The following is a 23554-nucleotide window of genomic DNA, read 5'->3' as shown; positions in this document are numbered from 1 at the left end:
AAATAAACTTGTTTTGCTTTAAAAAAAGAAAAAAAAGGAAAGAAAGAAAGAAAGAAAGAAAGATATTTCAGATAACCAATCTTTTGACTTTTAGGAAAATAAATTCTTGTTTCATTCCTAGCTTCTTAAACTGTGAGTGGCAATCCCATACAGGTTTGTATAACTGAATGTGGGAGTCACAAAGAAGAATCTTCAAAATATGTTTTTAAATACATTTCTGTAGCACTGCACTGTCCTCCCATTGTTCATCAATTTGCTCGAGCGGGCCCAGTAACATCTCCATCGTGAAACTTGTTGTTACTGTGTTTGGCATATTGAATACGTCACGGGTAGTTTGCCAGGCTTGTCCATGAGGGCAAGATACTCTCAGTAGCTTGCTGGGCTCTCCAAGAGGGGCGGAGGAATCGAATCTGGCTTAGTTGGGACGGCTGTGCCCAAGGCAAACGCCCTACCGCTGTGCTGTCACTCCAGCCCTATTTAAAAAAGGAAGGAAGGAAGAAGGGAAGGAGGGAGGGAAGAAAAAAGGGAGGAAGGAAGGGAAGGAGGAAGGAAAGAAGGAAGGAAGTCAGGGAGGGAAGGAGGGAGGGAGGGAGGAAAGAAGGAAGGAAGGAAGTCAGGGAGGGAGGGAAGGAGGAAGGAAAGAAGGAAGGAAGTCAGGGAGGGAGGGAGAGAGGGAGGGAGAGAGGGAGGGAGGAAGGAAAGAAGGAAGGAAGTCAAGGAGGGAGGGAGGAAGGAAGGAAAGAAGGAAGGAAGTCAGGGAGGGAGGGAAGGAGGAAGGAAAGAAGAAAGGAAGTCAGGGAGGGAGGAAGGAAGGAAAGAAGGAAGTCAGGGAGGGAGGGAGAAGAAAAGAAGGAAGGAAGTCAAGGAGGGAGGGAGGGAGGGAGGGAGGGAGGGAGGAAGGAAAGAAGGAAGGAAGTCAGGGAGGGAGGGAGGGAGGGAGGAAAGAAGGAAGGAAGTCAGGGAGGGAGGGAGAGAGGGAGGGAGAAAGGAAAGAAGGAAGGAAGTCAGGGAGGGAGGGAGGGATGCTGGGGTGGGCCCTTGGGTTTAGGAGATAGTAGGTTTAGTTCCTCTCCTGCCAGCTGCAGCACAGTTACCATTCCCATCAAGGGAGTCTCACAGGATATCGGTCTCCCGGTGCTTGTCCACGTGTGACAGTAAGGTGGCTCTGTCCACAGACAAGGTATTACACCTAAAATTAAATTAGGCTCACAGGTACTTCCCATCAGGTTGTGTCTTTCTTTTACTTTATGGGATTCCCTCTCCTCTCTCCTCTTTCAAACTTCTTAAGTACAACTATTTTTCTTCACTAAAATAAAAGGAATGTGGCTCAGACCCATAGGGAGTACTTGCTGTTAGACATATTGGCACCAAGAAGCTTGTTTGACAAAGGGTCGCCCTCCCCTTCCATTTTGTCTCACTGTCTGTGACGTATGATCATCTGAGTATGCCCGAATTTCAGAGCCCCTGAAGGCCTGAGCTTGGCTGAAGTCAGAGCCGAGGGGTGGACGTGGCTCCACCTCCCACGGTGTCTCTTGCAGGTCAGCGCCTCTGAGCCTGAGCTATTTCTTGGCCCAAGGAGTCCTTGGAGGCCTGCAGAGTGACCTCTGCCCATGTGTGGGGCAAATCTGTGACAATAGCCTGTTTTTGAAAATTGAGACATGGATCCCAGACCATAAAACCCTTCCTCCTGCAGTGTGATACTAATGAGTTTTCATTTTTGTTATGTTTCATTCGGGGGGAGAGTTACTTGGGGCCATACTTTACTGAACTCAGGGCTTACTCCTGGTTCTGTGCTCAGGGATCACTCCTGATTGTGCTCAGGGGACCATATGCAGTGCTGCAACCAAACCTGGGTCAGTTCTGTGCCAGGAAAACACCCTAGCCCCCTGTTCTGTCTCTCCGGCTCTCATGGATTTTTATATTCACAAAGTTGTGCAATTGTCCTTACCGATTCCAGAACCTGTCACCCTCCCCTTCCCTCCAGGATGATTTGCAATTTGCAGTTCCTGTTTACTCTCACTACCTCTGGCAACAACCTATTTATTTTTTACCTCTGCCATAGCACAGTGGGTAGGGCGTTTGCCTTGCATGCAGCCAACATGGCCGACCCGAGTTCGATTCCTCCGCCCCTCTCGGAGAGCCGGCAAGCTATTGAGAGTATCTCTCCCGCTCGGCAAAGCCTGGCAAGCTCCCCGTGATGTATTCGATATGCCAAACACAGTAACAACAAGTTTCACAATGGAGACGTTACTGGGCCCACTCGAGCAGATTGATGAACAACGGGAGGACAGTGACAGTGATGAATTCACCTATATCCCTATGTTTCAGATAACAGAATCATGCAATAGGTGGTCCGCTGTGCCTGGCTTGTTTCATTAAGAATGTTTTCCATATTATAACATGTATCTGGACGTCATTCCTTTTTAGTACTGTTCTCTTGTTTGGGAAGATCACATGCTGTTTTTCTGTTTATCAGCTGATAGGCATTTGGCTTGCTTCCCCACGGAACTCTTGCTGTGGAGATTGTTTTGCGCCAGTGATCAATCCTTTCTTCCTGCTTCAGACCAGCAGAGCCGCCTCGACAGTCTCTTGAGGCTAAGGTCGAGGCACTGATGTGACTGGCACTCTCCCTGTGACTCACGGAAGCAGGGAGTCACTACAGCCAGAATAAACTTGGATGCTGGCTGTACATCCAGGCCGAGTACCTGGGACTGCTGTGAGAAATGGAACAGGAAAGCATAAGGAGTTTCTTTAAGGACCCCAGGTTCTCTTGTGCTGCAGATGGGGTAGGAGTGGGTTACTTTGGTGCATTCCTCGATCATATTGGGGGGTTTTTGGGGAACAATGGGTCCAAGGCCTTCCTACTCTTCCATCTTCCCCTGAGCCTAGTCTGATGGCCAGCATTCAGTTTGGGTTGACTGAATTGGGCTCCTAAGGAATATCTTGGTGCTAACTTAGATTGACAGGCCAGGTTGGCTTCCTGCCACTGAAACTTCCCAGCATTCCGCAGTGCGAGTCGTGTATGAGACTATGTAAAAGACGCCCATTCAAAGGGGAGCCTTTGTTTCTGTTTAGCGTGAGGCCCCTTGCTGATTCCACTGGAGACTGCACATAATGCTGTGTGTTAGGTGCATGGCTCCGGAAGAAAAAGGGGATCCTAGCCGAGAGGGGCTGGTTTGGGACCCTCCTCCCCTTGGAAACCTGTTTCCTGAGCAGCTGGGGGACCTTGACTGGACCTCGTGACTGTGATATCCACAGGCCTCAGCTGTGGGCCCAGCTGTGGAACCCATGAATGCCAGCTGCAGGGACCGCTTTGCAATAGACAAGGAAACACGAGGAGAATGTCAGAAAGTCAGTCACCACTGCTGTCTTGGCTGTAGCCAGAATTGAACAGGGGCAGGGACGGCAAGCTGAAGACCACAGTCAGCCCTGCCCAGCTCTCCAGGGAACATGGACCCTGCATGCAGAGGCTCAGTGGTGACAAACGTCACACTCCAAGGGCTGGTCCTGGGGCTGCCAGGCTGCCAGTGGCTCATGTCCTGCTCCCTCTGCTTTGTTCCAGGTGCGCTTAATGATCACGGATGCGGCCCGACACAAGCTGCTCGTGCTGACCGGCCAGTGCTTTGAAAATACCGGAGAGCTCATTCTCCAGTCTGGCTCTTTCTCCTTCCAGAACTTCATCGAGATTTTCACCGATCAAGAGGTGAGCTCCTGTGAGGGGATGCCTAGCTTGACAAGGGGCCTGGTCATGGCTGTAGTTGGAGGGTGCACTTTGAAAGTGCTTCGGGGAGATAGAAAGGGAGGGAATGTCACACCTCCTTTGAAATGAGCAAATCCATGTGATCCAAAGGTATTTTCATTCTGCGGCACAGCAGCAAAAGAATGTAGAGCACTCATCTAGAATTAATTGGAACCATTCTTAATGGGCCTGTGATACAGATGGAAGGAGGGTTGGAATAGTCAATGTTTTCCAGATGGCAAAAAATAATGGAGAAACTTGAAATAACACAGCCCGAAAGAAAAACCAAAGTTTCCTCTTTTCTGAAAGAATGGTCCAAAAGATCTTTTGGACTTCTGGTCTGATTTAATTGCCCTGATCTCTTTCAGTCTTGTGCTTACTTTTCCTGGTCTAATTATTTCTGATTTCTGTTTCTTTGGGTGCCTGCTTCCAGTGTTTGAACTTGGGCTGTTTGAATAATCCCAGAAAGAGGGCTTCAGAAAAGGGAGGGATGGAGGAGCATGGACACTCCGAGAACCCACGGGAAAAAGGATCAAAGTGCCTGTACTTAAGGGGGATTATTCATGTTTCTCACAGAAATTTTTTCAAGGAAGATACCTGTGAAGGATTAGAAACTATGTTGGTGGTATTTGGTAAAAGGAGATTGATAATTTTAATGTGATTACCTCTGCTTGAAAATTTAGCTTGGCTGGGAAACTTCTCTTTAGCACAATACCTTGCTTCCTTGATTTGGTTTCTTTATAGCAGATATAGGGACAGTCTGGGGCTTGCCCCAGAGTGGGTGGAGTGCCCTGAGCTGAGAACAGATATCATTTTTTTTAATCTTTCTTTTATTAATTTTTTATTGAATCACCATGAGATGCACAGCTACAAGGTTGATTATGATTGGGTTTCAGCTATACACTTTCAACACCCGTCCCTTCACCAGTGTACATTTTTCATGACCAATGTCCCTAGTTTCCCTCCTGCCACACCCCAGTCCTCCAGGTTGCTCTATGGCTCTGTGGCAGACACTTCCCTCCCCCCTCCCCCTTTCTGTGTCTCTCCTTTCAGACATTATGGTTTGCAGTAGAGGTACTGAAAGATTACCATATTTGATCATATTTGTCTCTTTACCTACTTTCAGCACTCAGCTCTTGTTCAGAGTGATCACTTCCAGTTATCATTGCCATAGTGGTCCTTTCTCTATCCCAACTGCCCCCACCTCACCACCGAGTGTGGCAAGCTTCCAACAGTGAACCAGTCCCCCGGACCCATGTTTTAACTGTCCTTGGGTATTAGTCTCATACTATGTATTTTTATACCCCACAAATGTGCAGTCATTCTATGTCTGTCCCTCTCCTTCTGACTCATTTCACTCAGCATACTCTCCAGGTCTATCCATTATAAATGAATTTCATGATTTCATTTTTCCTGGTGGTTCCAGAATATTCCATTGTGTAGATGTACCTCAGTTTCTTTATCCAGTCATCAAGTACAGATTTCTTAATGGTGAGGTTGAGAGAAGTGCAGACAAGGCCTTTCTGTGTCTATTTAATACCCTCTTTCCAATTTCCCAGGAGGGCAACCTCTGGTCCTTTGGGTGCAGTGTGGGAGCATCTGTCTCACTGGGTTCATCTGCCTTAGTGTTGCTCCTCAGACTGAGGGCTCTGTGGGCTGTGCACCACAGCACAGGCTGAACAACCACTGCTCAGCTCCCTGGATGCTTCTGTGGAAAGACTGCTCGGATGACATGGCTGAAGGTTGGGCAGGATGGGATCCAATACTGAAAACATTTCATGTAGGTTCAGTGCCCCAGCTTTTAGAAGGGGTGTCAGATGGGTCTTGAGGCCCATAGTTCTAACTCCCCACAGCAGGAAGGGTGGGTCCTAGGATCATCACCTCTTCAGAAGGAAGGCCTTGGCCCTGTCATTTTCCAAAGCTCTTCACTCGGCATCTGTTTCTTCCCAAGACTGTTCTCACAGGTCAAGATGCCAGGTCAGTCTACAGGCTTCCTATCTTACACCCACCCTAGTTCAGGTGCATTGACATCCCCAGCCTGAAGCTCTGGTTCTTACTCTCTGCTGCTCTGAAATGGGGGTGTCATCTCTGTGAGCTCAGAATCTTTGGAAAATTGTGTTTCCAGGTTGCTGCCGTGCTCAGGGGCAGTTGTGTGATAGCCTGAAGAACATGCTCACACACGCACATACACAGTAGTGTGGTCAGCACTTTGCCCCAGGGAAGAGAGAATGAGTGCTGCCAAAACCTAGAAGCAGCCCCATGACCCAGGGATTGGGGTGTCCAGCTCCATGCCTCACTGCTTGGGGCCTGGAGGCCTCACCCACATTCCGTGCAGGGCTGTCCTTGGTTCCCAGTTGCTAGTTCCTATCCCATGTCATTGGTTTGTCTTTTGGGCAGTAGAACTGATAAGGGAGGGTTTGTTGTGACCAACCCATTTAAATAAGGAGCCATCACATAAGGAGGTTCATTCATTTGGACCCCAAAACAATTCTCCTTGTCTCTTTAAGGCAGAACATGTGGAGTATTGCTGCTTGAACCAATTTTACTAGCCCATAGATGTGAAACTAACCCATAGATGTAGCACAATGTGCATATATTAAGTATTTATGACAAATTACAGGAAAGAAAGAAACACCTGCATTAGAGAAGGTGGGCTCTGTGGGAGGGTGGATACCCAAGGCGGTGCTAGAGGGGCTCACATCTTCACCTGTACTCAGGTGGCTGTCAAGCCCAAATACCAGTTCGTCATCTCCTTGGCCTTCCCCAGAAATCTCTGTCCAGTGCTTTGGAGAAAGTACTGTTCCACAGCTCAGGGGCAGTTGTGTGACAGTCTCTAGAATACACACACGTAGAAGACTCTCCAGAGGGCTGAAGAGAAAGCGCGGTGGGTAAGGCACTTGCCTTGCATGCAGCCAATCCCAGTTTGATTACCTGGCACCATGCCTGAACCCGGCTAGGCGTGATCTCTAAGTGCAGAGCTAGGAGTGAACTGAGCACAGCCAGGCATGGCCCCCCAAATCAAAATAGTCTATAGAATTTTATGTAACAGCTCAGATTGGTAGTGCCTGGGAGGTTGGGAGGAATTTAGGATGGGCAGGATAGATGTTGAATTCACTCTCGTCTTCTTGCCCCAGCTAACTCATCCTTGATTTTTTTTTTCCTGTACTTAAAATTGTAGTGATTGACCACTGATTTTCAATACTGTATAAATTTTAGTAGTCAGCGTCACCCCTCTGGAAGTGTGTAGGCCTCACTGCACACACAGATACTCCCTACTCCCCAGTTCTGCTCACCCTTATCAGATTGATTCCTTCAGCTTGCCGCCCCACCACCCTCCCCTTCCACTCTGGTATTTTTATAGTCCCAGAGTTATTTTTGTTGTTATCTGTGTGTGTTTGCTTCAGCTATTCATATTCCACATGTGAGAAACTGTTCATTAATTGTCTTTCATTCAGTAATTGTCTTTTATTTTCCTGACTTACTTTGCTTACCATAATTACTTCGGATTTCTTCCATGATGTTGCAGAAGGCAGGAGGCCATTTTTTGTTTGTTTTGTTTTGTTTTTACTACAGAGTCGTATTCTACTGAGTATATGCACCACTTCTTTATCCATTCATTTACAGATAGACATTTAGTTCTTTGTTCATATTTTAGTTATTATAAATGATGGTGCTATGAAAAATAGTATGCATGTATTTTTTCGAAGTAGTGTTTTCATTTTACTTGAATACATTTCTAGAAATATTGCTGGATCATATGGTATTTGTGTTTTCAGTTTTTAGTCACATACTGTTTTCCATTGAGTCTGTACCAATTTATATTTTTACCAACGGTGTGAATTTTTATTTTCTCCACACCCTCACCAACATGTTGTTTCTAGTTTTTTTGTTGTTGTTGTTATTTTGTTTTGTTCTATGTAGGCCATTCTTATGATATGAGGTGATAAGTCATTGTGACTTTGATATACATACATATAATAAGTAAGGTTGAGTAATATTTTTGTTTGATTGGGGAGGGGGGTACATCCAGTGTTTCTCAGGGCTTACTCCTAGCTCTGCACTCAGGGATCACTATGGCGGGGCTTAACAGACCATATGAGGGTGCTGGCAATCAAAAACAGGGCTGGCTGCATGCAAGACAAACACACTGTTCTGCTCTCCATCTCCAAAGTTGAAGGATTTTTTACTGTGACATTTGGTGTCTTCTTTGGAGAAATGTCTCTTTAGATATCTTGCCCAAAGGTTTAGGAAATAGTTGAGAAGTAAAATACTTGACTTGAATGTGTCAGGTCCTGGGTTTGATCCATGCCATTAAACACACATATATACACATACAGAAGTTTAGTAAACTAAATTAAAAAAAAAATTAAAGTAGATTCATTTACTTTTTTATTTTTTTCCCTTAGTTTTTGGAGACAAGTCCCCCCCCCCCCAATATCTCTGTTACTTATGTCCACAAGTATATTGCTTATTTTTTCACATATTTTACAATTTCCTTGTAATTACAATTCACGACCTGAATACACCACAACCTGAAATACACTATGACCTAATTTTTGTGTGTGGTGTCCTTCCTTCCTTCCTTCCTTCCTTCCTTCCTTCCTTCCTTCCGTCCAGATTTCTGAGCACCATTTGTTGAAAAGACTTATTTTATCTGTTGTATGGTTTTGTCTCCTTTGTCAGTATTAACTGCCCATAATATGTGGGGTTATTTCCAGACTCAATACTGTTTAACTGATCTGTGCATCTATTTTGTTTCAATAATTGTTTGATTATTAGGTACACTTTATAAATATAGTTTGTCAGGGTGTGGCATACCTCTGTTCTTATTTCCCCTTAGGATAGCTTTGGTTATTTGAGGTCTTTTAGAATATAAATTTTAGAATATTCTATTTTCTTGAAATTGTCATCAGAGTTTTTGTAGGGTTAAAATGCATTAAATCTATATATATTGTTTTTCATTTAAATAGTATTTTTAACCATTTTTATTCTTTCAATCCATGGATATTGGATACTTTTTCATTTCTGTGTGTATTCTGTTCCTTTTAATAAAATAAAATAATTGCTTTCCATGTTACCAGTCTTTCTCCTCAGAAACTTTAGCATTCAGATATCTTTATGATAAGATTTATAAACAGGGTTGTTCTCTTGATTTCTCTTTCCTCTAATTTACTGTTTATAGAAATGTGAGAAATGTTTGTATCTTCATTGGATATCCTGCTACTCCACGTCATTATTATTTCTAGTAGTTTTTTTGTGGAATTTTTAGGGTGCTCTCTGCTTTCGTGCCAGCTGCAGTATAGAATTTTATTTTAAATTTTACTTCCCTGCTTACTTCTCTCTTGGGGCTGGAGCAATAGCATAGCGGGTAGGGCGTTTGCCTTGCATGCGGCCAACATGGCCGACCCGAGTTCGATTCCTCCGCCCCTCTCAAAGAGCCTGGCAAGCTACCGAGAGTATCTCGCCCGCACGGTAGAGCCTGGCAAGCTCCCCGTGGCATGTTTGATATGCCAAAAACAGTTACAACAAGTCTCACAATGGAGACGTTATTGGTGCCCGCTTGAGCAAATCGATTAACAATGGGAGGACAGTGCTACAGTGCTACTTACTTCTCTAGAACTTTACAGTTTTTAATTTGTAAGCTTTGGAGAAAGGATGTCTCGTCCAAAATGGACTGAATTCTTGGTCTAGATTAAACCTTGACGTGAGAGGGGCTGTTATTGTTTGGGCCTCCCAAGCTGTGCTCAGGGAGCCTGGGGACCACTCCTGGAGGTTCTCAGTCAACCAGGCTGGAGGTTCAGGGCTAGGACCCAAGTATGTGGTGCTGCTGAAGCCCTGAGGTACTTGGGCCACTGAGGTCACCCTGGTGGTGCTTGGAGGCCATGTGGCCCAGGAAGTCAACTCAGGCTGTGTAAATGCCTTTGCTCTAACCCCTGCCCCCCAACCCTAATTACCATTTTAAGAGCTCTGAATGCTATTGGTGCCCTGGAAAAGGAGTTCACAAAATGACTCAGCGGTAGAGGGAGCCTACAGACCAGTTTGCATTCTTTCTTTATTCCTTTTTTTCCAGACTCTGAGACTTTATTGGTCCCTCTGGAGATACCAGAAACATAATATGGGTAAAACAAAAATGATACTTTTTTCCCCCAAGAACAACTAAGAAATAAGAGGACTGAGCAAATTGTCCAAGCACTCTGAGATCCAGGCTTGGGAGTCTCTTTCACTGGAGCTCAGCTACAAAATCTGAGTTTACAGATTAAACAGTAACTTGCCAACTCATCCCTTCCTGAAATATGAGAATGGTGGAATCACTAGCTCCTGGGGACATTTTACAGTTTCTCTGTTAAAAAGTTTTCCTTAGTTGTTTCATTGAATCTTTAAGGAAATTGTGTCCTTTTCCCACCTGATTCCCTTCACCAAGTTACCATTTCCTGCTCTATTACTTCTTTTCATCACTACGCACTGATTTATTTATTTATTTTTTTGGGGGGTGGCAGGTTGGTTTGTTTTTGTTTGTTTTGTTTTGTTTTTGTTTTTGTTTTTTTGCTTTTTGAATCACACCCGGTGATGCACAGGGGTTACCCCTGGATCATGCACTCAGGAATTACTCCTGGTGGTGCTTGGGGAACCATATGGGATCCTGGGAATCAAACCCGGGCTGACCTTTTGCAAGGCAAATGCCCCACCCGCTGTGCTAGCTCTCCAGCCCCAGTTTTTGTTTGTTTTGTAAAACAAGATATTTAAGTTTTTCACATTCCCTCATCATTCTCCTTTGTACTTGGGGGACAAGTGGGGGGGGTATGGGAAATTAAGCTCAACTCCAGTCATGCCCAGTGCCTTGTGATCAGATATTTGGGTCTCTGAATCCAGAACCCAGGATACTGAGTTAACTGGAGGTATTATCTGCAGTTCATTAGCACAGGAGGAAAATTTAGTGATCTATAGAGAAAAATCTCTGTGAAGATAAAGGGAACTATTTAGAGATTAAGGCCTAAATGAAGAAGCCAACAAGATGACTTGTTTACCTTTGCCTTTGTTCCCTTTGTATAAAATGTCAAAACTCACAGTGGACACCACACTACAGATATCATTGTTTAGTTAGGATTGTGGGAGTCGTACTTGTATGGTTTTCATTACAATCTTCTATTAAGTCTCAAAGTAACTTTTGACCCTTACTGTCCAAAGTGAAACGTCACTGTGCAGGGTTAGTAGGCTTTGAGGTACTAATGTAACTTGCATATGTAAGGGGACTCTCTTTAAGAAAAGTAAATAAAATTATTAATACACAGTTATATACAGGGCTCTGGCCCATGCTGGTGCAAAACTTTGGCATTGAACTTCCACTTTCTGATAGGTCTACTTGACTGACTACATTCCCTGAGTCCTTTCCATGGCTGCTGCTAAGCCACATCTCCCAGTCCTGTAGTTACCCGTATTTATTGGACCGTATGCTTGGCACATTAGCAGGCCATCCTGGTAGAGTTGACTTTGACATTATCTTCCCATTGTCAAGAGATTTTGTAAATGTCTTAATTGGTTCATCCTGCATTTTGCCATGCTTTGAAATTTTATGCTGTCCACAGATTTGATAAATATGTCTTCACAATGTTCATCCAAGTCAGTAAGCAACAGGGCATAAATGAACTCCAGTGCAGCCCTTCATAGACTGCTTTAGGGTGACACTAAGCAGCGATATTTATATGGTTGGCTACAAATCCAGCTAATTCTGCTATCACAGTGTTTAGAGATCCTGTTAAATGTCTTACTACAACCCAGGGATAGGCTGTCTGCTCCGTTTCCTCATTTGCCAAGCAAGAAACCTAATCAAAAGAGAAAATGTAGTTATGTAGACCTCAGTTGAGAAATTTAAATCTTATTTCATTAATATTATCTGCAGTTAAGTCATTACTTTCCTGTCTCTTCCTTCCTCTTCCAGTATGCCTGCATTTCATTAGAAAGAGGAAGAAACAGAGTAAGACTGTCTTTGCCCTGAGCATCTTCCTTCAGTCACGCCTTCCATCCATCTTCACCATCTCTGTGGAGGAGGGAGTGGGAGCTCCAGTCACTTCCCAAGTGCTCACTGGAGCAGATAGGCCTAGGGTTGAATTGCCTGAGATCAGTGCAGTTTAGCAAACGCCCATTGAGCCTGACAGTCAGTTACTGAAACAGGGTAACTGCAAAGTGGAAAGATAGAAGATGAGCTTCCAGCTATTCAGGGATATTGGATACAGTGGATTCTAACAACTGCCTACTATTATGATGCTGATTTCCAAACTTTTTGAAAAGTAGCCTCAGTGGTCAAGTGTAAGATCCCATCACAAGTTTCCTTGCCACTGCTCTCTTGGTTGGATCCTCTTCCTTCTCATTCATTCATTGAGTATGTATTGATTGCCACCTTGGGCTGAATAGTCTCATACAACCCAGTCTCTATCCACAGGGCACTGTGGGCTGTGTGTGTGTGTGTGTGTGTGTGTGTGTGTGTGTGTGTGTGTAGGCAGGATCTGGGGAAAAGCTTCATTTCCACTGTGGAACTCCAAAGCTTTACTGGTTGTTTCTGTTCTTCCTTCCCCCACTCCATTCCACCTGTCCCCTCTATGACAGGCTCTCTTTAGTCCCAGTCTCTGTGTTCTTATCTCCCTTGCACAGTACACTGGCGTTTTTCTTTAAAGGAACCATATTTTCCCTCTCAAAAGAAATTTTGTCCAGAGCTCTGACTTTATTATCCACTTTTCCTATAACATCCCTGGTACAGAATTCTGTACATACTTATTTTCTTCTCAGTTCATAATCTTCAATTCACAGGAGCTCTCTGGGTACAGGTGAAAAGGTAGAAAGTAAGGAAGTGTAGTCCTTAAGATGTTTTTCCCTCGTGAACTTAGTGATTGCATATATCACATACAAAGAGACAGCGATTGAACGCTGCATACCCTTTATGCCTGCTCTTGGGGCAGATTTTCAAATCCGTAAGTGGACTAAATTTAAAAAGTTTTTCTCTAAAAAGAGCCAACAGTCTGAGTTATCCTAGATTCTCCTTCACTACTCTTTATAAAACACGAATAGTTTATGAGAAATTAAGATTGAGAGTGATAAAAATTAGGGGCCACTTCTGGGATAAGAACTCATATATAGTGCTCATGTTTGCTTTGTATGATCAGCAAATAATCTGACTGTCCCAGGCACAAAACCATTTGCTTTTTTAATTTTCTTAGCTTCCAAAATTGTTGATTCTTAATCCTTCAATAGTAAATAGTCTAGATAAATGAGAGGAAAACAATAAAGCCAAAGACATTATTTGCTATATTGCGATTCTTCACATAAGATATAAGATGCATAGACTTTTAAAATGGTTCTTTTAGCACAATTTTATGTAGGATAATTTGGATTCTTACACACACACACACACACACACACACACACACACACACACACACCTACCTATCAGTAGCCTTAGAATGTTGAATGTTGGTATTCAGGAGTTTAGGAGACAAAGAAAATCATTCTAATACTAGAGGTTGAAGGTTCAGACATGCTGGCTCAGGGATACCTGAACCAAATGAAATCTTTTTTCTTCTCCCTTTTATCATTTGACATCAAGGACACAAAGCTCTTTTCATTTGGAACTTTGGGCTGATTTATGAGCTTTGCTATAAATAATTAAGGTGAAAATTGGTCATGATGTGCCCTCACTGTTTATTAAGCTAAGATCATGAAATATAAAACTGTAATCTGAAATGAAAAGTCAAAACTATTTTCCCAGTGTCTTTTTGGGACTTGATTTGCTCTTCCATGTTCCCATACTGTGGGATGTACTAAACAATGTGTTGAAAAACACTCAGCCACGGGGCTGGAGAGATAGCACAGCGGGTAGGGCGTTTGCCTTGCATGCGACCGACCCGGGTTCGATTCCCAGCATCCCATATCGTCCCCTGAGCACCGCCAGGAGTAACTCCTGAGTGCAGAGCCAGGAGTAACCCCTGTGCATCGCCAGGTGTGACCCAAAAAGAAAAAAAAAACACTCAGCCAGGTTTGATCTTAGCCACTCACCCCTGACTTATGCTGAGAGAAGCAGGACTTACGAGTGAGTAGAATGTCTGGCCATGGGTTTGAACATAAGCCAGATGGGTACAGATTTCGTCGCTTGCTTATGTAATTACCTAGTTGCTTAAATCATTATGGCTTCAACTGAAGTATTTATATTTGCTGTTGGATGAGCAATGCATGTTTGACATAATGGAAACTGATAACAGAGCCAATATTTTTTTTTTTGCAGTAATGTACAATCCATAACTTCCTTTATCCCAGGGGAAAAGTAAAATTGCACTAAACTTTTTTTCCTTTGTGCCATCAGATTCTAAAAGTAGACAACAATAAGTACACTGTATCTAAATTCCCTGTGCCTACCAGCACTTTTTGTCAACCCTTGTGGAATAAAAAATTACAACATTTTATAAATGACTCACACGATCTCCCTGTGATAATATTTTCTAAAGTTCATTTCTGCATTATAAGCACTAGGGATAATAGTATTTTGGGGTGTCTCCCCAGTGCTGTCGTAGTGTTCAAGGGAACCATAGAAGTCTATGAATCAAATTTAGGACTCTCCCATGCAGAGAATGCATAACTAACTTTGTGTTACCACTCCTGTATTTTCTATAGTAAATTTAAATTAATTAATTTATTAATTTATTTATTTTTAGTGTATCACCGTGAGGTACAGTTACAAACTTACAAACTTTTGTGCTTACGTTTCAGTCATACAATGATTGAGTACCCATCCCTCCACCAGTGCCCATTCTCCACCACCAATGTTCCCAATATCCCTCCCCTCCCCCCAGTCCTCCCTTCCTCTGCCTCTGTGGCAGGCGCATTCCCTTTTACTCTCTCCTTTTGGGTGTTGTGGTTTGCAATACAGGTATTAAGTGGCCATCATGTCTACTTTCAGCACACATCTCCCATCCCGAACGAGTCCTCCAAGCATCCTTAACTTGGTGGTCCCTTCTCTATCTGAGTTGCCTTTTCCCCCAGCATGTGAGGCCATTCTTGAAATACTTCTGTGTGGCATAATATTTTCTGTGGCATATGCCCTGCTCATGCATGCAGTCGCTGGTCTCAGAACTGGAGCAGAATTCTAGAGTTTCTGTGGGATGGAGGAGAGGTGTTAGGGCTGGTTCTGTGTAAAGGAGGGGTTGTTTGATGAGGAAACAATAGTAGTGGGGGTTTGGACAGATGCTCTTCACCTACTAGTAGCACTGTAGCACTGTCCTCCTGTTGTTCATCGATTTTCTTGAGCAGGCACCAGTAACGTCTCACAACAGATTTTGAGACTTGTTGTTACTGTTTTTGGCTTATAGAATGCGTCACGAGGAGCTTTGCAGGCTTTGCCATGTGGGCGAGATACTCTCAGTAGCTTGCCGGGCTCTCTGAGAGGGGCAGAGGAATAGAACCCGGGTCGGCTGCGTGCAAGGCAAATGCCTTACCCGTTGTGCTATCACTCCAACCCTACTGGTAGCCTCTGTAAAATCCACCTACTAATAGCCTCTGAAATCCACCACCTAGTAGTAGAGAAAGGTCAGGATCAGTGATGACAGTCACTTAAATCTCTTTTTCTTTCTATTCTTTTTTTTGTTGTTGTTAAATTAATTCCAGATTGGAGAATTACTGAGCACCACCCATCCTGCCAACAAAGCCAGCTTAACCTTGTTCTGTCCTGAAGAAGGGGACTGGAAGAACTCCAATCTGGACAGACACAATCTCCAAGACTTCATCAATATCAAACTCAACTCAGCTTCAATTTTGCCAGAAATGGAAGGACTTTCTGAGTTCACAGAGTACCTCTCTGAGTCGGTGGAGGTTCCATCGCCCTTTGACATCCTGGAGCCTCCCACATCAGGAGGCTTTCTGAAGCTCTCCAAGCCCTGCTGCTACATTTTCCCAGGAGGCAGGGGTGATTCTGCGCTGTTCGCTGTGAACGGATTCAATATGCTCATTAACGGGGGATCAGAAAGAAAATCCTGCTTCTGGAAGCTTATTCGACACTTGGACCGAGTTGACTCCATCCTGCTTACCCACATTGGGGATGACAACTTGCCCGGCATCAACAGCATGCTGCAGCGGAAGATTGCAGAGCTCGAGGAAGAGCAGTCCCAGGGCTCCACCACCAACAGTGACTGGATGAAGAACCTCATCTCCCCTGACTTAGGAGTTGTGTTTCTCAATGTCCCTGAAAACCTGAAAAACCCAGAACCAAACATCAAGATGAAGAGGAGCATCGAAGAAGCCTGCTTCACTCTCCAGTACCTAAACAAATTATCCATGAAGCCCGAACCTCTATTCAGAAGTGTCGGCAATGCTATTGATCCTGTCATCCTTTTCCAGAAGATGGGAGTGGGTAAACTTGAGATGTACGTCCTTAACCCGGTCAAGAGCAGCAAGGAAATGCAGTATTTCATGCAACAGTGGACTGGTACCAACAAAGACAAGGCCGAACTAATCCTGCCGAATGGTCAAGAAATCGATCTCCCAATTTCCTACTTAACTTCTGTCTCATCTTTGATCGTGTGGCATCCCGCCAACCCTGCAGAGAAAATCATCCGCGTTCTGTTTCCTGGAAACAGCACCCAATATAACATCCTGGAAGGACTGGAAAAGCTCAAACATTTAGACTTTCTGAAACAGCCACTGGCCACCCAGAAGGATCTTACTGGCCAGGTGGCCAGTCCTGCTGTGAAACAAATCAAACTGAAACAGAGAACAGATAGCCGAGAGAGCCTGAAGCCCGCTGCAAAACCACTGGCCAGCAAGACTGTGAGAAAGGAGTCTAAGGAGGAAAGCGCTGAGGTCACCAAGGCAAATCATGTGGAGAAGCCACCCAAAGCTGAAAGCAAAGAAAAGGTCGTAGTGAAAAAAGACAAGCCAGTGAAAACAGAGGCCAAGGCTCCAGGCACGGAGAAGGAGACTGGTAAAGAAGAGCAGTCTCCAGGGAAAGCCGACGGTGCCGAGAAACCAGCCACTGACGCCAAACCCAAAGTGGTCAAGGAGAAGACAGTGAAGAAAGAAATCAAGGCCAAATCAGAAGACAAGAAAGAGGAAAAGGAAAAGCCAAAGAAAGAAGTGGCTAAAAAGGAGGACAAAACCCCAATTAAGAAAGAAGAAAAACCGAAAAAGGAAGAGGTGAAAAAGGAAGTCAAGAAGGACGTCAAGAAGGAAGAGAAAAAAGAAACCAAGAAAGAGGTAAAGAAGGAGACACCATTGAAGGAAGCCAAGAAGGAAGTGAAGAAGGAAGAGAAGAAGGACATTAAGAAGGAAGAGAAAGAACCCAAGAAAGAGGTTAAGAAAATCATTAAAGACACAAAGAAATCATCCACTCCTCTCTCTGATGCGAAAAAGCCAGCAGCATTAAAACCAAAAGTACCCAAGAAGGAAGAGTCTGTCAAGAAAGAGTCTCCGGCTGCCGGGAAGCTGAAGGAAAAAGGGAAGGTTAAAGTCATTAAGAAGGAAAGCAAGACGACAGAGGCAGCTGCTGCAGCCGCTGGTGCTGGGGCCACCACAGCAGCTGTGGCAGCAGCAGCAGCTGCAGCGGCCACACCTGGCCCCACCAAAGAGCTCGAAGCTGAGAGGTCCCTCATGTCATCCCCCGAGGATCTCACCAAGGACTTTGAAGAGCTCAAGGCTGAAGAGGTGGACGTAGCCAAAGACATCAAACCTCAGCTCGAACTGATTGAAGATGAAGAAAAACGGAAGGAAACGGAGGCAGTCGAAGCATATGTCATCCAAAAAGAGACCGAAGTCATCAAAGGTCCCGCCGAGTCCCCTGACGAGGGCATCACCACCACAGAGGGGGAGGGGGAATGTGAGCAGACCCCCGAGGAGCTGGAGCCAGTTGAGAAGCAAAGGGTGGACGACATTGAGAAATATGAAGATGAGGGAGCGGGTTTCGAAGAATCCTCAGAGACCGGAGACTATGAAGAGAAGGCAGAGACTGAAGAGGCTGAGGAACCCGAGGAGGATGGAGAAGAAAATGGATACGTGAGCACGTCTAAGCACAGCGTCCTGGAGGAGGAGGACAGCGCCAAGGCAGAGGCCGATGTGCACCTGAAGAAGAGGGAGTCCGTGGCCAGTGGGGATGACCGAGCGGAAGAAGATATGGATGAGGCTGTAGAGAAAGGAGAGGCTGAACCATCGGAGGAGGAGGGTGATGAGGAGGACAAAGCTGAAGATGTCAGAGAGGAAGACTATGAGGCTGAAAAAGTTGAAGCGGAGGATTATGTTATGGCCGTGGTTGACAAGGCTGCAGAGGTGAGTGGTACGGAGGATCAGTATGGATTCCTGAGCACCTCCACCAAGCAAGTGGGGGCCCAATCACCTGGCCAAGCACCTGCCTCTTCAATTCATGATGAGACTTTACCTGGAGGCTCAGAGAGTGAGGCCACAGCATCTGATGAGGAGAATAGAGAAGACCAGCCAGAAGAATTCACTGCCACCTCTGGCTACACTCAGTCCACTATTGAAATATCCAGTGAGCCCACCCCTATGGATGAGATGTCTACTCCCCGAGATGTCATGAGCGATGAAACCAACAATGAGGAGACAGAGTCACCCTCTCAAGAGTTTGCTAACATCACCAAATACGAATCTTCACTGTATTCTCAGGAATACTCCAAACATGCTGTTACATCCCTCAATGGACTCTCTGAAGGGTCAAAAACAGATGCCACTGATGGGAAAGACTATAATGCTTCTGCCTCCACCATCTCTCCACCATCATCCATGGAGGAAGATAAATTCAGCAGATCTGTTCTGAGAGATGCGTACTGCTCTGAAGAGAAGGAGGTGAAAGCCAGCACCATGTTGAACATCAAGGATGCCGTCTCAACAGTTTCTCCTGACACACGGAGTCCATCCAAGAGCCCTTCCCTGAGTCCATCTCCTCCATCACCCATAGAAAAGACCCCCCTGGGTGAACGTAGTGTCAACTTTTCGCTGACACCCAATGAAATTAAAGTCTCAGCAGAAGCCCCAGCTGTACCCACATCTCCTGAAGTAACCCAGGAAGTGGTGGAAGAACACTGTGCTAGTCCTGAGGAAAAAACCCTGGAGGTGGTCTCTCCTTCTCAGTCTGTGACGGGCAGTGCTGGCCACACACCTTACTACCAGTCGCCCACTGAAGAGAAAGCCAGTCAGCTCCCTACAGAAGTCAACAAAAAGACCACGGCCACCTCGGAGAGTTTTGAATTTAATGATACCAAAGATGAGCACGAGAGGGCTTCCATAAGCCCCATGGATGAACCCGTTCCTGACTCAGAGTCTCCCATTGAAAAGGTTTTGTCTCCCTTACGGAGCCCTCCTCTCATCGGATCAGAGTCTGCCTATGAAAGTTTCCTAAGTGCCGATGACAAGGCTCCTGGCGGATGTGTGGAGAGCCCCTTTGAAGGAAAGAATGGGAAACATGGCTTTTCAGACCAAATAAGTCCAGTCTCTGACGTGAATTCCACTGGTCTTTTCCAAGGTCAACAGAAAGAGAAAAGCACAGACTTTATACCAATAAAGGAGGACTTTGGGCAAGAAAAGAAAGCTGATGCTGCTGATGCTGCGAGTTCTCAGTCAGGACTGGCTTTGGATGAGAGGAAGTTAGGAGGAGAGGTTTCCCCGACACAAATAGATGTCAGTCAGTTCGGATCCTTTAAAGAGGACACCAAGATGTCCATTTCTGAAGGCACTGTCTCAGACAAGTCGGCAACACCTGTTGACGAGGGGGTAGCAGAAGACACCTACTCTCACATAGAGGGCGTGGCCTCTGTCTCCACTGCATCTGTGGCCACCAGCTCATTTCCAGAACCCACCACCGATGACGTGTCTCCTTCGCTGCACGCAGAGGTGGGTTCCCCGCATTCCACCGAAGTAGATGACTCCCTTTCAGTGTCTGTCGTGCAAACGCCCACCACATTCCAGGAAACAGAAATGTCTCCATCAAAAGAAGAATGCCCAAGACCGATGTCCATTTCTCCACCAGACTTCTCCCCTAAAACAGCCAAATCCAGGACCCCGGTGCAAGATCACAGGTCTGAACAATCCTCCATGTCTGTTGAATTTGGCCAAGAATCTCCAGAGCACTCCCTGGCGATGGACTTCAGCCGACAGTCTCCAGACCACCCTGCAGTGGGTGCGAGTGTGCTTCATATCACTGAAAACGGGCCGACCGAGGTGGACTACAGTCCTTCCGACATGCAGGATTCCAGCCTCGCACATAAGATGCCACCACTGGAGGATCCCTCCTCCTACACCCAAGATAATGATCTTTCTGAGCTCATCTCAGTATCTCAGGTCGAGGCTTCCCCATCCACCTCTTCTGCACATACCCCTTCTCAGATAGCGTCTCCTCTCCAAGAAGAAGCTCTCTCTGATGTACCTCCCCGAGATATGTCCCTATATGCCTCACTCACCTCTGAAAAAGGGCAAAATCTGGAAGGAGAGAAGCTCTCCCCCAAGTCTGATATCTCTCCGCTCACTCCCAGAGAGTCCTCTCCTTTATATTCACCTAGTTTTTCAGATTCTACCTCTGCTGTCAAAGAGAATGTAGCGGCTTGCCACACTTCCTCTCTTCCACCTATGGATGCAGCATCCTCAGAGCCCTATGGCTTCCGTGCCTCAATGTTATTTGATACAATGCAACACCATCTAGCCTTGAACCGAGACTTCAACACCTCTGGCACAGAGAAGGACAATGGAGGGAAGACTCCTGGCGACTTCAACTATGCCTATCAAAAGCCTGAGAAAGCCAACAGGTCTCCTGGTGAGGAAGGGTATGACTATGACTCTTACGAGAAGACCGTGAGGGCGCCTGATGCCAGTGGCTACTATTATGAGAAGACGGAGAGAAACAAGTCCCCTTGTGATGGAGGCTACACCTATGAGACCATTGAGAAGACCACCAAGACTCCCGAAGAAGGGGGCTATGCCTGTGAGATAATTGAGAAGACCACGCGGCCCCCTGAGGAAGGGGGGTATTCTTATGAGATCAGTGAGAAGACCATCCGGACCCCTGAAGTGAGTGGCTACAGCTATGAAAAGACGGAGAGGACCAGAAGGCTTCTGGATGACATCAGCAATGGCTACGATGACACTGAGGACAGCGGTCACACCCTGGGGGATTGCAGCTACTCCTATGAGACCACAGAGAAAATCTCCAGTTTCCCTGAGTCAGAAAGCTACTCCTATGAGAAATCGACAAAAACTACCCGAACCCCTGAAATGTCTACCTACTGTTATGAGACCTCAGAGAAGATCACCCGCACCCCACAGGCATCTACCTATTCCTACGAGACTTCTGACCAGTGCTACCCTGCAGACAAGAAGTCCCCGTCCGAGGCTCGCCAGGAAGTCGACTTATGCCTTGTGACCTCCTGTGAGTACAAGCACCCCAAGACCGAGCTCTCCCCCTCCTTCATTAACCCCAATCCTCTCGAGTGGTTTGCCAGTGAAGAGCAACCTGAAGAAACAGAGAAGCCCCTCACTCAGTCTGGGGGTGCTCCACCACCTCCAGGAGGAAAGTCACAGGGGCGGCAGTGTGACGAGACACCCCCCACGTCTGTCAGTGAGTCGGCCCCCTCCCAGACCGACTCAGATGTGCCCCCTGAGACAGAGGAGTGCCCTTCCATCACAGCTGATGCGAATATCGATTCTGAGGATGAGTCTGAAACCATTCCCACAGACAAAACCGTCACCTACAAACACATGGACCCCCCGCCAGCCCCCATGCAAGACCGCAGCCCTTCTCCACGCCACCCTGATGTGTCCATGATGGACCCTGAGGCCTTGGCTATCGAGCAGAACCTGGGCAAAGCACTGAAGAAAGACCTGAAGGAGAAGACCAAGACCAAAAAGCCAGGGACCAAGACCAAGTCCTCGTCTCCTGTCAAGAAGGGTGATGGGAAGTCCAAGCCCTCTGCTGCTTCCCCAAAGCCAGGGGGCTTGAAGGAGTCCTTAGATAAGGTGTCTAGAGTGGCTTCTCCCAAGAAGAAAGAATCTGTGGAGAAGGCCACAAAAGCTGCGACCACGCCTGAGGTTAAAGCAGCACGTGGGGAAGAGAAGGACAAAGAGACCAAGAATGCCACCAATGCTTCCACATCCAAATCCGTAAAGACGGCCACGGCAGGTAGGTGACAGTGCTGGCACCCTGACATGCTCCACACATCCACTTCTCCATAGCTGTCATGTCCTTTTCCTTCTCTTAACTGTTCCTCTCTGTCCAAAGGTTTAGGCCTGAGCCTCAGTGGCCAGAAGATGTAGTCAAAGTATGTAGTTAAGGCATTTCCCATGCACCCGATCCCATTCCTGAGTGTGCTCCATTCCACCACACAGCATCTGATTTGACTTGTCCTAAACTTTCAGAACCTAGAATGTGCAGAGCAGACTTATCTGGATGACTATGCAAGACTGGTTTGGGCCATGTGGTCCCAGAATCAAGCAGCAGTATCCAGGTCAGACACTTCCAGAGACTGAAAGAACCAGCAGAGGCCCAAGATCCCATGTTTTAAAATAGCTATAGAATTTTGAAATAAAAAATTCACCAAATACTTGGGCCAAGGACATAGCTCAGAGGTAGAGCACTTGCCTTGCATGTGTGAGGACCTGGGTTCAATCCCCAACCCCTCAAAAAAGAAAAAGAAAGAAAGAAAGAGAAATAGAGAGAGAGAGAGAGAGAGAGAGAGGAGGAGGAGGAAAGAAGGAAAGAAAGAAAGAACTTTAAAAGTTCAATAAAGAGAAATCACCAGATGGATTGAACATTAAAGGCATTGTTCTGTTTTCTTATCAGCCTATAAATAACATAATTTCAGTTGACCAGTGAATACCCACGTAAGACGAGAGAAAAGCATTAAATCCTCTTCTTATCCGTCTCTGACTCCAGGGCCTCATTTCAGCTTAGGATTTCACTTGTGAGGATCAGAGACTCCCTGACTTTTGATTGCAACTACCTTGGTCCCAATTCCTATATTAAGAAAATTCTGGGGTTTTGATGGACCAGGCCTGTGATGACCAGCTTTGTTTTGTTGCTTCAAACCAATCTATGGAATTTGCATTCATTCTATTTGCTTTACAGTCAATCTGAGATTTCCCATCACAGTTTACAAAATATGAAAATGACTCAAAGATACTAAGCAGAAGTTAATTTAAATAACATATTCCTAATTTATTAGGGAAAATCAGATCTGACAGATGAATTTCTGGGGATGCAATAATACAGTGTATTTTGGGGGAAGCAACATGAACTACAATTTCAGTTCTTCATTTCTTTCTACATGCAAGAAAGAAAACAAACTTGTTCATGCTTAGAATTAGTGGAAAACCACCAGATTGTGGATAGCTGATGTGGGTTTAAGAGGAGACATGAAATCCATCCAAACATTAAAAACCAACTGAAACTTGCCAGAACATATATACACTAGCCCACCCAGCAAATTTTTTACTTAAACTTGCCTCGCCATTTATAGACATGATTTTGAGGGTGTTTCTTTGGGAAGACATTTACCTATGCCCGGCAATGCTCAAGGTACTCTGACTCTGCTTGGGGGACCATGCAATGCTGTGAGCGAAGCAAGCACCGTAATCTCAATGCTACCTCTCTCACACCTACAGAGAATGTAAAGACAGTAATAAGGCTCCATTCATTTGAATTTACTTTGAAGATGCTTTTCAATAGATTTTTAGAAAGAAAAAATTGTTAAAAATTGATTGTTAAAACAAACCTGGACTGATTCTTACGGATTCTTTTGTTTGTATTTTTATCAACTCATTTATTTGGTGTTGATGGTAATGATT

General features: G+C 45.4%; 1 protein-coding gene across 1 annotated transcript in view; it reads left to right on the top strand.

Moving 5' to 3' along the window:
* The window catches only part of MAP1B (microtubule associated protein 1B), a 108374-nt gene that overhangs the window by 79951 nt on the left and 4869 nt on the right, over positions 1-23554 (top strand). The window contains exons 4-5 of the mRNA XM_056112524.1: positions 3563-3703; positions 15386-21890. Of these exons, the coding sequence (XP_055968499.1) occupies positions 3563-3703; positions 15386-21890 (6646 nt within the window). The remainder of the gene's footprint in view (positions 1-3562; positions 3704-15385; positions 21891-23554) is intronic.

The sequence above is a fragment of the Sorex fumeus genome, unplaced genomic scaffold (assembly GCF_029834395.1).
Source record: "Sorex fumeus unplaced genomic scaffold, SorFum_2.1 ptg000018l, whole genome shotgun sequence".
Classification (NCBI taxonomy): Eukaryota; Metazoa; Chordata; class Mammalia; order Eulipotyphla; family Soricidae; genus Sorex; species Sorex fumeus.
This window is presented reverse-complemented; position numbering and strand designations above follow the sequence as displayed.